Source organism: Salmo salar, chromosome ssa22 (assembly GCF_905237065.1).
Source record: "Salmo salar chromosome ssa22, Ssal_v3.1, whole genome shotgun sequence".
NCBI classification, from domain to species: Eukaryota; Metazoa; Chordata; class Actinopteri; order Salmoniformes; family Salmonidae; genus Salmo; species Salmo salar.
The window spans coordinates 54,206,289-54,222,378 of NC_059463.1; the positions used below are offsets into that span (position 1 = coordinate 54,206,289).

At 42.8% G+C, this 16,090-nt stretch overlaps 1 protein-coding gene across 1 annotated transcript in view; it reads left to right on the forward strand.

The window, feature by feature from the left end:
- Nucleotides 1–15,838, forward strand: part of slc6a6b (solute carrier family 6 member 6b) — a 37,316-nt gene extending 21,478 nt beyond the window's left edge. The window contains 10 exon segments of the mRNA NM_001139800.1: nucleotides 162–294; nucleotides 1,161–1,295; nucleotides 1,748–1,851; nucleotides 2,031–2,155; nucleotides 4,555–4,667; nucleotides 7,831–7,968; nucleotides 10,750–10,852; nucleotides 11,249–11,349; nucleotides 14,471–14,641; nucleotides 15,461–15,838. Of these exon segments, the coding sequence (NP_001133272.1) occupies nucleotides 162–294; nucleotides 1,161–1,295; nucleotides 1,748–1,851; nucleotides 2,031–2,155; nucleotides 4,555–4,667; nucleotides 7,831–7,968; nucleotides 10,750–10,852; nucleotides 11,249–11,349; nucleotides 14,471–14,641; nucleotides 15,461–15,619 (1,282 nt within the window). The 3' untranslated portion in view covers nucleotides 15,620–15,838.
- Nucleotides 15,839–16,090: the final 252 nt, after the last annotated feature.

Below are 16,090 nucleotides of genomic sequence, written 5' to 3' on the forward strand. Positions count from 1 at the left end.
CTTCGCCTCCCGAGCACATTGGGGAGTTGCAGCGATGAGACAAGATAGAAAAAGGGGGTAAAAATCACTACTTGAACTGACCTGGTAAAATTCTGGGCCCCAGTTATAGGACAACTGACCCTCTCTTTCCCCAACATTACTTTTTGTCTTCTCTCCAACAGACGTAACGTCCTTAGCATCTCCAGTGGCATCGATGAAATCGGGGAGGTCAAGTGGGACCTTGCTCTGTGTCTGCTGGGGGTCTGGGTCATCTGTTTCTTCTGTATCTGGAAGGGAGTCAAATCCACTGGGAAGGTGAGCTTAGCTGGGAAGTACTTTATATTTTCCATATATAAATAGATTTAATGTAATGGACATTTTCTGTCAGACCACGTACCATTCGGCGTTCACGTAAACACACCCTGAAGATTTAATGTAATGGACATTTTCTGTCAGACCACGTACCATTCGGCGTTTACGCAAACACACCCTGAAGCCAAATTATTGGTCAAATATATCCACAGCAAGGAGAAATGAAAGTGCAACAAATGTTAACTTGTACACCAAAAGGCCAACATTTTATTTACGATAATTGAATGGATAATTGAATGTCCTTTCTAGAGATTCTAATTCTATGGATTCCCCCCTGCCACTGCCTGCACGGATTCATACATCTTAATGAGACACACCTCAAAGTGCAACGATGCCAAGTTGAACAGGCTACTACTATACGACAGACTATCGGCATAAATCAAGAGCAGTGTTCCAGAGTGCAATTAAATCTCTCCGTAACGAGTGTAAACAAGAGCCAGACCAGGCACAGCAACACCCCCGGGACCAGTCAGGGAGCTGGATCGATCCCAGAAACCTTGTTTAATTGAGCCAATTGATTGGTTTAGCCTGATTTATGTTTCCTTGTCCCTCTAAGCTATAAATCATTCGGTATCTGCAGTCTTCGCTTCCTAGAAAGGGAAGCTTGGTGTCAGCCTTCACAAAACAAAAGGAAAGAGAATAACAGAGAGGATTGGATTCTGATAAAAGACAGGGTTACGATTCTGACAGACAACTGAGAATGTGTCAAGTCTGTCTCTTTAGACAAAGAAATGTATGTGGATGAGATCGACACTATCGATGTGTAAATCTGCTGATACATCGACGGTTTGTCCTCTGTTTCCCAACAGGTTGTGTACGTCACTGCTACCTTCCCCTTCGTCATGCTGATCATTCTGTTGATCCGCGGCGTCACTCTGCCAGGAGCATCTGAAGGAATCAAGTTCTACCTGTACCCAGACCTGCAACGTCTCAAAGACCCTGAGGTAGAACCACCTTGCCTTGCCCCACCACTCCCCACCCTGCCCTGTCCTGTCTTGGAACCTTTTAAATCTATTCATTAAGCAACTGTGGCTGGGATTCAAACAAACCACACAGAATCCTGGCCTAAATCTTGAATTTCAAATCCTTTGAATTTAATATTTGATCTTATCTTTAGAAAAAAATATTTCAATCGCCATAATGAATAGAAAGGGGATTAAAGGACATCCTTGTCTTACGCCCCAAGATAATGTTAATGTGGTGTAGTTGGCTGTAAAGCTCATTTTCATTAGTAGTCCTTGGGTAAACGTGATTCTCCTGGGATAAGGAAAATTGTGTAGACAAAGTCAGTCAAAATATTGTCCAATGTAATAATACCTCAAATAGTCTAAATACTACTCAGTGTTTCCCAAAGCTTGCGTCTCAGCCTTTATGTCTTCCCCCCTTCTACCTCCAGGTTTGGATTGATGCAGGGACTCAGATCTTCTTCTCCTATGCCATCTGTCTGGGAGCTATGACGTCACTGGGGAGCTACAACAAATACAAATACAACTGCTATAGGTGAGCATCCACGCCAGGGGGGTGGGGTGGGGGGGGGGGGGGGGGGAGGGAGGGAGGTGATGGTGGTGGTGGGACCTAATCCAGTGGTTAAAGAAAAATGGGTAGAAAAAAAAGGAAAAAGTGGGGAACCTAGGTTCCTTTTGTGTTCATTAACAACCTCCATGACATGTGTGATATAGGGACTGTTTGCTGCTGGGAGGCCTCAACAGCGGTACCAGTTTTGTGTCTGGCTTCGCAATATTTTCCGTCCTGGGCTTCATGGCACAAGAGCAAGGGGTGGACATTGCCGATGTGGCAGAGTCAGGTACGAGGTGGTCAAAGTGGCAGTGATGGTGGGCGCTGCTACTTAAAATAAACAAACAATAAACAACAGCAAAAACAACAGTGTTGCTGGTTCTATCCAACAGAAAAAAAGACAAAATCCGAAAGACACTAGATAAAGTTAAATGTAAAGAATGAAATGGATTTATTTTCATGAAAGACGGCATCGAAATATGGAAGTTTCGGCAATCAAACACTGCTTGACAGAAATAAAAATACCAAGTTACAGTATAAAAAAACAGCTTACTGTGGTAAAACCTTTCAGTGCACCTCTATATCATGGATATCACATATTTGGATCTGGTTGGATTCTTCAAGCAATCGAGTATCAAGGAACATGCTGGTGGAAAGAAAAAAAGTTTTACTGTTAAATTGGATCTTATCCAGAACGCTAGGGAGCGAAGAGTCAAGCCATGCATGAGAGATCCCATCATGACCTTTTCTTCTCACGACCAACCAGTAGATTTAAGAGTCCTGCTCCAGCCTGTTCCAACAGATACTGTATCTACTGTATGAGGGCGAAGCATAATGTCAGTAATCCAGGACATCTTGTGCCAAGTTAAAATAAGCAAGTATGACTTAAGTCTCACTTATGACACTTAACTCTGGGCTGTTTTAGATGGGTCTAGCATATTTATCCGTCTTTTACAATGTGATCAGTTCAATGGTTGATGCCCTTGGCGGATTCTATTTGTTCTGTAAGTTTCTAATTATAAGCATGTTTTTAACTATTGCACTTGTTATGTCATTCTCCTTCTACTGCTGTGTATACTACAAGGAGGCATCAATGTGGTGATGTTTTTAGGTGATTTTTCTGTAATTGAGAAAAAACACCCTTAATTTCTACTTTTATTACAGCAGATATACTATACTGTACATTCTGATATGAAAGATGGGTCTTTTGATGGTATTAACTGAGATTCTGCATCACTGGCTCCCTCTTGCAGTGTGTAGTCAGTCTGCTCTAGCCTTGAACGATATCTCTATCCCTATCCTTCTGAGGAGACTGTGCAGGGTGTTCCTGCTGGAGTACAGAGATACAGTGAATGCATGAGAAATGATGACTGTAGAAAATAAATCATTTAAATACTGAGCTATCTCAGTAATCTATCTCAGTATCTCAGCTGTCTGAGCGATCTCTTTCTCTGAGAAATTCTATTAGTATAAAATAATATCATTTCCCCCATATTTTTGTTTATAACATATAGCTCAGTATTTGAAATGTTTATTTTATACAGTCATTATTACTCATCTTTGTCAAGGGTGTCAATAATTTCAGACCCCACTGTATATATTACATCATATGATGAAACAAATTTAGTTGATAAGTATACTGATCTAGATTAATGCTATTTACTGTAAGCAGTTTAATAGAATAAGTAATTCAATGAGTTTCGACGGGAGAGTTTTGGTACACTGTACTGTAGATGGTCTGTGATACCATGTTCTAATTTACACCTTGTGCTGTAAGCAGTGAAATAAGGTGCATAGTGCACTGAGAAAGAGACAACTTGGTCTTTGCCTTAAACTGCAGCAACTTGATTCTGAGGAGAGAGGTTTTATTTTTGGGGTAGAAATGCAGAGTAGTTCCAGATGTGCACCCACGCTGAGGATGATACATATGTGCTGATGGCGACGGCATTACCTGCTAGACCAGCCTCAAGCACGACAGAGGATTTTATTTTATTATTATTATGGAAGATTCAAAGCCAGCTCACTAGGCAGTCTGCTAGCTAGTCATGTCGTGTTTGGTTGGATGCCTTGTCATATATTTCACAGCTAAACCAACTTTATTCTATGTGTTTGCTGTTTTTCCTGTTTTGTTTTTTAACTTCTGTTGTAACAGGTTATCCCATTGTTATAATGCCACGTTATCGTGACGTTGCTATAGTTACAATCAAGAAGAGGCGACGTATGTTGCCTCTGATCCTGTCGTTGTTATTATACACTATATATTCTACTATATACTAAACTAGTTATGTTATATACTAGCCTATATATTCTACTAGTTTAGTATAGTTATTATATACACATATTGATAGGGGATGAACATTTTAAGCTGTTCTATTGTAAGGCTATGTTGACCTTCTTTGATAGTTCTTGTCATAACATGAATCCCTAGTCTTACCAGGAACCATAAGTTAAAAGGGCATTGACAATACATTACACTTAAATGGCCTACGGTATATGATCGTAAGGATAAGATGAGACGAGATAGATCTACACTTTGAGGATTTCTTATTTCTTATTAAAATTAGTTTGGTCTGTGTTATACTTGGACGCACCAAGATGGCATCAGACCAGATCAAACGATAGAACCCTGGTTTCTAATTGTGTTTTCTCCACTTCCCCATCCCCCTCTCTCTTCTTGTTCCTCTCTAGGTCCTGGCTTGGCCTTCATTGCCTATCCTAAAGCTGTGTCTATGATGCCGCTGCCAACCTTCTGGGCTATCCTCTTCTTCATCATGCTTCTGCTACTGGGTCTCGACAGTCAGGTCAGTGGTCTACTCCGTATAAATTGAGAATCAAGTATCTGAATCTGAATCTGAGACAGTCAGGTCAGTATATTCAGTATGAATTGAGAATCAAGTATCTGAATCTGAATCTGAATCTGAGACAGTCAGGTCAGTATGTTCAGTATGAATTGAGAGTCAAGTATCTGAATCTGAGACAGTCAGGTCAGTATGTTCAGTATGAATTGAGAGTCAAGTATCTGAATCTGAGACAGTCAGGTCAGTATGTTCAGTATGAATTGAGAGTCAAGTATCTGAGTCTGAATCTGAGACAGTCAGGTCAGTATGTTCAGTATGAATTGAGAATCAGGTATCTGAATCTGAATCTGAGACAGTCAGGTCAGTATGTTCAGTATGAATTGAGAATCAGGTATCTGAATCTGAATCTGAGACAGTCAGGTCAGTATGTTCAGTATGAATTGAGAATCAAGTATCTGAGTCTGAATCTGAGACAGTCAGGTCAGTATGTTCAGTATGAAGTGAGAATCAAGTATCTGAATCTGAATCTGACTCTGAGACAGTCAGGTCAGTATGTTCAGTATGAATTGAGAATCAAGTATCTTTATTTTTATTTTATTTCACCTTTATTTAACCAGGTAGGCAAGTTGAGAACAAGTTCTCATTTACAACTGCAACCTGGCCAAGATAAAGCAAAGCAGTTCGACACATACAACAACACAGAGTTGCACATGGAGTAAAACAAACATACAGTCAATAATACAGTAGAAAAATAAGTCTATATGCAATGTGAGCAAATGAGGTGAGATAAGGGAGGTAAAGGCAAAAAAGACCATAGTGGCAAAGTAAATACAATATAGCAAGTAAAACACTGGAATGGTAGATTTGACAGTAGATGAGTGTGCAAAGTAGAAATACTGGGGTGCAAAGAAGCAAAATAAATACATAAATACAGTAGGGGAAGCGATAGTTGTTTGGGCTATTTATAGATGGGCTATGTACAGGTGCAGTGATCTGTGAGCTGCTCTGACAGCTGGTGCTTAAAGCTAGTGAGGGAGATAAGTGTTTCCAGTTTCAGAGATTTTTGTAGTTCGTTCCAGTCATTGGCAGCAGAGAACTGGAAGGAGAGGCGGCCAAAGGAGGAATTGGCTTTGGGGGTGACAAGTGAGATATACCTGCTGGAACGCGTGCTACGGGTGGGTGCAGCTATGGTGACCAGCGAGCAGAGATAAGGCAGGACTTTACCTAGCAGGGTCTTGTAGATAACCTGGAGCCAGTGGGTTTGGCGACGAGTATCTGAGTCTGAATCTGAGACAGTCAGGTCAGTATATTCAGTATGAATTGAGAATCAAGTATCTGAATCTGACTCTGATTCTGAAACAGTCAGTAGTATACTCATAATGAATCAAGGATCTGACTCTGACTCTGATTCTGAAACAGTCAGTAGTATACTCATAATGAATCAAGTATCTGAATCTGACTCTGATTCTGAAACAGTCAGTAGTATACTCATAATGAATCAAGGATCTGACTCTGATTCTGAAACAGTCAGTAGTATACTCATAATGAATCAAGTATCTGACTCTGACTCTGATTCTGAAACAGTCAGTAGTATACTCATAATGAATCAAGGATCTGAATCTGACTCTGATTCTGAAACAGTCAGTAGTATACTCATAATGAATCAAGGATCTGACTCTGATTCTGAAACAGTCAGTAGTATACTCATAATGAATCAAGGATCTGAATCTGACTCTGATTCTGAAACAGTCAGTAGTATACTCATAATGAATCAAGGATCTGAATCTGAATTTGATACAGTCACGTCAGTTGCACCTTCAGCGGGGACGTAAGGAAACCGGAAGCATACGGTTTATGGGAAAAGCATAGAGGAAGAGGAGAAGCCTGAAAACCGGATGTTTCTGCTTTCTGACGAACCCGTTCAGGCGTTCCTTTTACGACTGCTACGTTAGGATAGGTCAGTGGTATCGTCATAATTAATCAAAAATCTGAATCTGAGGAAGTCAGGTCAGGTCGTTATAACACAGTGGTAAGGAAGTTTATTGATATCAGTCATATGAGCACTAAGATTATGAAATTATACACATTTTATTGTCTTGTTAATGGAAGTTGTATGTTTTATTATGAGACAGTAAGTCAGTTTATTGATATGAGTGATACAATTGCTGAGATGGTGAAAAATATACACTTTGTAGGGTAAATGTACAGGGTTGTAAGCATGTTAAGAGATAGAGGTGCTTCTGTTCCAATTTTCAAGATCCAATGGCATTAGAGCGTGGCCACAGTCAGTATATTAATATAGGGAAGTTATAACTAAGCAAGTTCCTGAATGTCACATGGTCAGCTTTATTAACCTGCATGGGGAAATTCATGGTCACATGGCCAGGAAAAAACTTGTGGCCCATATACATGTGATCAGGAGGAAAAACTCCTGCCCCCATACACATGTGATCAATACAGGCCTAAACAGGACTAAACAGTCAGTCAATAAAAACTGTCAATCCACAGAGGCAAGCCAGGACACGGACACATCACCCCAGGTTCTAATGCTGGATGTTAACTGCTTATGAATAAACAACTACATGTTGACGTAGTCAGTCAGTTAGTCAATACAGCTAAATGCTAGCATCCATAATGCTATCATCCATAGACAGTCGTATCATTACCACAGCTCAATGCTAGCATCCATAATGCTAGCATCCATAGACAGTAGTATCATTACTACAGCTCAATGCTAGCATTCATAGACAGTCGTATCATTACCACAGCTCAATGCTAGCATCCATAGACAGTCGTATCATTACCACAGCTAAATGCTAGCATCCATAGACAGTCATATCATTACTACAGCTAAATGCTAGCATCCATAGACAGTCGTATCATTACCACAGCTCAATGCTAGCATCCATAGACAGTCGTATCATTACTACAGCTCAATGCTAGCATCCATAGACAGTCGTATCATTACCACAGCTAAATGCTAGCATCCATAGCATCCATAGACAGTTATACCATGGGAATCAAACCCACGACCCTTGTCGATGCAAGAGACATGTTTTATGGACTGAGCCACACAGGACTACGTCCCTACAACAATGTTAGCCTATCAGGCCTACTGTATGCACCACTACTCTCATCTCTTGTCTCTGTGTCTTCCTGTCCCCAGTTTGTGGAAGTGGAAGGACAGATCACCTCCTTGGTGGATCTGTATCCCTCCTTCCTAAGGAAGGGTTACCGTCGGGAACTTTTTATAGCTACAGTGTGCTCCATAAGCTATCTTCTGGGACTTACCATGGTTACTAGGGTAAGTACTATCTTCTGGGAGTAAACTTGAACTTTTTACTCTGATATCATATGGCCCTAATGTTACTTAAATAAGTTCTAGTTAATGTACTTTCCTATGTAAGATACAGTATCACAAGTGTCCAGCCCAGTCCCGAACCTTAGCGACACCCCAATAAATATAAAATTATCTTACTAAAATTAAGCGACACCCTAATGAATATAATATTATCTTACTAAAATTAAGCGACACCCTAATGAATATAATATTATCTTACTAAAATTAAGCGACATCCTAATGAATATGATGTACAGTGCATTTGGAAAGTATTCACACCCCTTGACTTTTTCCACATTTTGTTACGTTACAGCCTTATTCTAAAATTGATTAAAAAAAAAAAAATCCTCAGCAATCCACACACAATACCCCATAATACAAAGTGAAAACATGTTTTTATACATTTTACAAATGTATAAAAAATAAAAAACAGAAATACCTTATTTACATAAGTATTCAGACCCTTTGCTATGAGACTTGAAATTGAGCTCAGGTGCATCCTGTTTCCATTGATCATCCTTGAGATGTCTCGACAACTTGATTGGAGTCTACCTGTAGTAAATTCAATTGATTGGACATGATTTGGAAAGGCACACACCTGTCTATATAAGGTCCCACAGTTGACAGTACAAAAACCAAGCCATGAGGTCGAAGGAATTGTCCGTAGAGCTCCGAGACAGGATTGTGTTGAGGCACAGATCTGGGGAAGGGTACCAAAATATTTCTGCAGCATTGAAGGTCCCCAAGAATACATTGGCCTCCTGGTACCATCCCTCCCCAGTCCTTAACGATTACAAGCATACCCATAACATGATGCAGCCACCACTATGCTTGAAAATATGAAGAATGGTACTCAGTGATGTGTTGTGTTGGATTTACCCCAAACATAAAGTTATTTTCTTTGCCACATATTTTGCAGTATTACTTTAGTGCCTTATTGCAAACAAGATCAATTCGTTTGGTTTTGTGGAGTAACTACAATGTTGTTGATCCATCCTCAGTTAACTCATGTCACAGCCAATGAACTATAACTGTTTTAAAGTCACCATTGGCCTCATGGTGAAATCCCTGAGCGGTTTCCTTCCTGTCTCGCAGCTGAGTTAGGAAGGATGCCTGTATCATTGTAGTGACTGGGTATATTGATACACCATCCAAAGTGTAATAAATAACTTCACCATGCTCAAAGGGATATTCAAAGTCTGTTTTTTTTTCTTTTTCCAATCTACCAACAGGTATCCTTTTTTGCGATGCGTTGGAAAACTGGTCTTTGTGGTTGAATCTGTGTTAGAAATTAACAGCTCGACTGAGGGACCTTACAGATAAATGTTAGGGGTACAGAGATGAGGTAGTCATTAAAAAAGCATGTTAAACACAATAATTTGCACACAGAGTGAGCCCATGCAACTTATTATGTGACTTGTTAAGCACATTTTTTACTCCTGAACTTATTTAGGCTTGCCATAAGAGAGTGGTTGAATACTTATTGACTCAAGACATTTCATCTGTTCATTTTTAATGAATTAGTACACATTTTGAAAAACATAATTTCACTTTGACATTATGGGGTATTGTGTGTAGGCCAGTGACAAAAATATATAAATGTAATCAATTTTAAATTAAGGTTGTAATACAACAGAATGTGGAAAAAAGTCAAGGGAAGTGAATACTTTCTGAAGGCAATGTAGACAATATAGCTTCACCTTATGGCAGTGGTTCCCACCGCACTTGAATAGAAAATGGTCTTGTGGAGCTTTTAAACCTCAAATTCCCCCAGAAACAAGAGTCCCATACATTCAGTTCCACTTTCTATTTTCCTATCTTCTCATGCCAGTACCTCACAATAGCACCACTCCAAATATTCTGGTGTGGCCTGAGCTTCCCAGTAGCCTACTGTATGGTCTATTTAGAGAAATATTTGGCTCACACATACACCTCGCTCTCTTTTATCTCCACTCTGAGAAACCCTACTGAACTGTCAGTCACTTTCTGGGAAGCTCATCTCAAACCAGGGCATCATGAGCTGTAAAAAGTTATTGCTAGCTAGCTATACTTGGAGATACTGTGCGGTGTCCCTGCCTCTCAGCCTCATAATGTAGAAAGAAGCATGGGATGACCCTCAGAAAGACCAAACCCACCACAGTCCCTACTCCCTAATCCTACCCCACTAAGCCCCCTAGACAGCCAGGGAGTCAGGGACTTACTGCTTTATGTAATTTCGACCACAGTAGCCTGTTCTTTTTCCATGACATCACAATCTCATGTTGCCTCTGACTGAGTGCTCTGTTGAGAGTTGGAACTCGGGACGGCTCAAGGTTCCGTTGGGCTATTGTGTCGGAACATGTCTGCATCACAAATGGTACCCTATTCCTTATTATATAAAGTGCACTTCTTTATCCAGGGCCCATAGGGCTATGGTAAAAAGTACTGCACTATGTAGGGAACAAGGTGCTATTTGGAATGCGAACGGTTATTCTCCCACCACTACACTCTTAGAAAAATTAGGTGCTATGTAGAACCTAAAATGGTTCTTCAGCTGTCCACATAGGAGAAACCTTTTGAAGAACCCGTTTTGGTTCCAGGGAGAACCCTTTTGTGTTCAATGTGGAACCCTTTACACTGTAGGGTTCTCCTATGGGGACAGCCGAAGAACCCTTTTGGAACCCTTTTTTGTTGTTGTAAATCTATGCATTGAATCCTACATTCACACATGAGCCAAGCACTAAATCCTGTTCCTCTCTCCCACAGGGTGGCATGTATGTATTTCAACTCTTTGACTACTATGCAGCCAGCGGTGTGTGCCTTTTGTGGGTTGCATTCTTTGAATGTATTGCTGTAGCCTGGGTTTATGGTACGTCTACTAATATAATGCTCTGTCTGTGTATGTCTGTATAGGAGCTGTGGTCCTTAAATGTCCTCGGGCTCCGTCAGTGAAATACATTCACAACTACTCCAGCTGTATAGAGATGTTACAGTTCTGTCTCAATTTATTGTTGCATTATATCGCCGGACACCGTCAAAAATACATCTAGACCTAGACAGGCTGTGTCCCAGTATAAAGAGAAACATGAGATAGAATACTGTCTACATCACAAATGGTACCCTATAGTCCCTATAGTGGACGTATTTTTGACCACAGCCTTACTATAGGCCCTGGTCTAAAAGTAGTGCACTATAAAAGGAATATAGGGTACCATTTATATCAATCTGACAAAATGCTCTATTTTTTTTTCTCTCCTCCTATCAGGCGTTGATAATTTCTATGATGCGATTGAAGACATGATTGGCTACAGACCAAATCCCTGGATGAAATGGAGCTGGTCTTTAATCACACCTCTTCTTTGTGTGGTGAGTCTATGTTCATTCATATTGACTTTCGTATCAAATGGTACCTTTGCTGTATTTTATTCTATATAATGTAACCTATGGGCCCTAGTCAAAAAGAAGTGCACTACATATGGAATAGGGTGCCATTTGGGATGCAGACCCTACAGTAAAGGACAGAGATATGAGGAGGGATGCAGACCCTACAGTAAAGGACAGAGATATGAGGAGGGATGCAGACCCTACAGTAAAGGACAGAGATATGAGGAGGGATGCAGACCCTACAGTAAAGGACAGAGATATGAGGAGGGATGCAGACCCTACAGTAAAGGACAGAGATATGAGGAGGGATGCAGACCCTACAGTAAAGGACAGAGATATGAGGAGGGATGCAGACCCTACAGTAAAGGACAGAAAGTGATATATCTGTACACATCTGTCATCCCTTCTTCCCCCCACTCAAACATTATACTACTACAACAGCAGTGTGTGTGTTTGCGTTTGCGTGTCCGTCCGTCCATCCTCTGGATTTGCTGTGAAAATCCACAATTGACTCAGTAAGTTCAACAACGCTGAACCCAAGATGGAATGGCCATCTGCCTGGTAAAAGAGAGGAGAGAGAGAGAGAGGAGAGATAGAGACAGACAGACAGACAGACAGACAGACAGACAGACAGACAGACAGACAGACAGACAGACAGACAGACAGACAGACAGACAGACAGACAGACAGATAAACAGACAGTGGATTCATTCCCATCGGAGCTAGGGGTAGGGTCCTAGATTTGGGAGGTAGGGTCCTATATTTGTGGGGTGGGGTCCTAGATTTTGAGGTGGGGGTGTCCTATATTTTGAGGTGGAGGGGTCCTATATTTTGAGGTGGGGGGATCCTAGATTTTGAGGTGGGGGGGTCCTATGATAATTTGCTTAACAAAAGTGGCCAGGCTCTGTAAGATCACATCCCCTCCTGTTTGGCCCTGGTGGTTAAAGGTTAACTGGTGGCCCTGCCTCCCTGCTAGTTAAAGATTAACCGGTGCCCCTGGAGGTTAAAGGTTAACCGTTGGCCCGGAGTCCCTGGAGGTTAAAGGTTAACCTTTGGCCCAGCGGTCCTGGAGGTTAAAGGGTAACCGTTGGCCCTCTGTCCATGGAGGTTAAAGGGTAACCGTTGGCCCTGCCTCCCTGGAGGTTAAAGGGTAACCGTTGGCCCTGCCTCCCTGGAGGTTAAAGGGTAACCGTTGGCCCTGCCTCCCTGGAGGTTAAAGGGTAACCGTTGGCCCTGCCTCCCTGGAGGTTAAAGGGTAACCGTTGGCCCTGCATCCCTGGAGGTTAAAGGTTAACTGGTGGCCCTGCCTCCCTGGAGGTTAAAGGTTAACCGGTGGTCCTGCCTCCCTGGAGGTTAAAGGTTAACCGGTGGTCCTGCATCCCTGGAGGTTAAAGATTAACCGGTGGCCCTGCCTCCCTGGTGGTTAAAGGTTAACCGGTGGTCCTGCATCCCTGGAGGTTAAAGGTTAACCGGTGGTCCTGCCTCCCTGGAGGTTAAAGGTTAACCGGTGGTCCTGCCTCCCTGGAGGTTAAAGGTTAACCGGTGGTCCTGCATCCCTGGAGGTTAAAGATTAACCGGTGGTCCTGCATCCCTGGAGGTTAAAGATTAACCGGTGGTCCTGCCTCCCTGGAGGTTAAAGGTTAACCGGTGGTCCTGCATCCCTGGAGGTTAAAGGTTAACCGGTGGTCCTGCATCCCTGGAGGTTAAAGATTAACCGGTTGCCCTGCCTCCCTGGTGGTTAAAGGTTAAAGGGTAACCGGCAGCCCTACATCCCTGGAGGTTAAAGGTTAACCGTTGGCCCAGCGTCCCCGGAGGTTAAAGGGTAACCGGTGGTCCTGCATCCCTGGAGGTTAAAGGTTAACCGTTGGCCCAGCATCTCTGGAGGTTAAGCGTTGGCCCAGTGCCCCTGGAGGTTAAAGGTTAACCGTTGGCCCGGAGTCCCTGGAGGTTAAAGGTTAACCTTTGGCCCAGCGGTCCTGGAGGTTAAAGGGTAACCGTTGGCCCTCTGTCCATGGAGGTTAAAGGGTAACCGTTGGCCCTGCCTCCCTGGAGGTTAAAGGGTAACCGTTGGCCCTGCCTCCCTGGAGGTTAAAGGGTAACCGTTGGCCCTGCCTCCCTGGAGGTTAAAGGGTAACCGGTGGTCCTGCCTCCCTGGAGGTTAAAGGGTAACCGTTGGCCCTGCCTCCCTGGAGGTTAAAGGGTAACCGTTGGCCCTGCCTCCCTGGAGGTTAAAGGGTAACCGTTGGCCCTGCCTCCCTGGAGGTTAAAGGGTAACCGTTGGCCCTGCCTCCCTGGAGGTTAAAGGGTAACCGTTGGCCCTGCCTCCCTGGAAGTTAAAGGGTAACCGTTGGCCCTGCATCCCTGGAGGTTAAAGGGTAACCGTTGGCCCTGCCTCCCTGGAAGTTAAAGGGTAACCGTTGGCCCTGCATCCCTGGAGGTTAAAGGGTAACCGTTGGCCCTGCCTCCCTGGAGGTTAAAGGGTAACCGTTGGCCCGGCGTCCCATGCTGTGTGTGCTTGCTGGATTAAAACTGTTGAGGCATTTGGGAAATGTGGTGCTTGGCTCCGTCCGTAGGCTAATCCTGTTTAATCTTGTTGAATCTCCTGTGTCTTAACGGCCAGGAAACATAGTGCTATTTGTTCTCTTGAGACGGACTAAGGAGAGATTAAGGAGATCTCAAGGAGAATGAGAGGGACTAAGGAGAGTTTGAGGAGACTATGTCTTAGTGGATGTCAATTACTACCAGCTCTGATATTATTATAATTTTAGATATGGCTGTAACGCTATTATCAATTACGTCAATAATTGTTTTCATTTGAATTTGTTTTCCAAAATGTTCATGAAACAATAGTTGTTTGTCTGAATGAATTGAAAGACTCAGTTTGCATCATTTTTAAAAAAAGCATCAAGCATCAAGTATTGTATTACTGAGAACAAGGACGTTTTCAGGTAGATCCCTTGTTTTGAAACCGATAGTTAGCTAGTGCAAGCTGGCACTGCAAATGTACAAGAACGCCAAACCGTTTCCTCATTGTCAGACATTGGAGAATGTGAGTTAGCATTAATACATTTACCCTCCATTGGTGTTTTCTCTCTGCCTCCAGGGTTGCTTTGTCTTCTCCTTGGTCAAATACAAACCTTTGACTTACAACAAGGTTTACGAGTACCCCGACTGGTCCATCGGTGTGGGCTGGACTCTGGCCCTGGCTTCTATGATCTGTATTCCTATGGTGGTGGTCATCAAGATCATCCAGTCCGATGGACCACTCATAGAGGTTAGTACACAACTCTTATAACCCTAGCCCCCAAGACCCTTGGTTCTAGACACTACATCCTAAGCCCTAGCCCCCAAGCCCCTCGTTTCTAGACACTACATCCTAAGCCCTAGCCCCAAGCCCCTTGGTTCTAGACACTACATTCTAAGCCCTAGCCCCCAAGCCCCTTGGTTCTAGACCCTACACCCTAAGCCCTAGCCACTACCCCTAAGTTCTAGACCCTACACCCTAAGCCCTAGCCCCTACCCCTAGGTTCTAGACCCTACACCCTAAGCCCTAGCCCCTACCCCTAGGTTCTAGACCCTAAGCCCTAGCTCCTACCCCTAGGTTCTAGACCCTACAACCTAAGCCCTAGCCCCTACCCCTAGGTTCTAGACCCTACACCCTAAGCCCTAGCCCCTACCCCTACGTTCTAGACCCTAAGCCCTAGCCCCTACCCCTAGGTTCTAGATCCTAAGCCCTAGCTCCTACCCCTAGGTTCTAGACCCTACACCCTAAGCCCTAGCCCCTACCCCTAGGTTCTAGACCCAACCCTCTAAGCCCTAGCCCCTACCCCTAGGTTCTAGACCCTACACCCTAGCTCCTACCCCAAGGGACTTCATGTAGTTCAGAAGCTTCATCTTGACCTCTGAGCTCTGACTGATATACTGGACCTCCCAACAAAGTTGTGATTAAGCCAGTAGAAGTTGGTGAGTCTAGAGGTCATTTTTCAAGTTGATCCATCTGTAACAGGTACACTTGCCGTCATATAATCATACTTGTACAGTATATTGGTATTTAGTGGAATTAAACAGATCTCTTCTTTTTGTCTCCACCCAGAGGATCAAGGCTGTGGCAGCTCCGCTGGGAGGTGCTAGCTCCCGTCCAGTCGACCACCGTCCCAAGGGCATGTCTGCCGAGCTGGCCTACCCCCTGGACCCTAACGGGAACAACGGCCTGATCAAGCCCACCCACACTATTGTAGAAACTATGATGTGAGCGCTCTCTGTGAGAGGAACGAATTGAAGAAGAAAAAAAAAATGACCCGCTTTCTATGTTATTATACTATATTATCACTAAACTAGTTATAGGACCAGGTTTACATTGCTATGTATCTGCACTAGGAGTCTTCTTTTTGTTTTGTTTTCTACAGAGGAAGTTACATTATTGGTTTCCTGTCTATGTTTTTAATATTTTTTATTAAACTATTGTTATTAATATTACTGTTATTACGATTAATGTAGTTAGAAGGAAATGTAGATTTCCAAGCCACTTGGAGCAAGCAGAATCAGTACATGGTCCATTTTACTTCTTCTTTCCTGTAGAACTATAAGCGGTCGTCTCTATTTTAGGAATCTTTTTTTTTTTAAAGAGAGAAGAAAATACATAATACAAAAGAAAGGGTCGTATAAAACCGTAAGAACTAAATGTGTGTCATGTTTTGAGCAGTAACATTTGACTATGTCATGT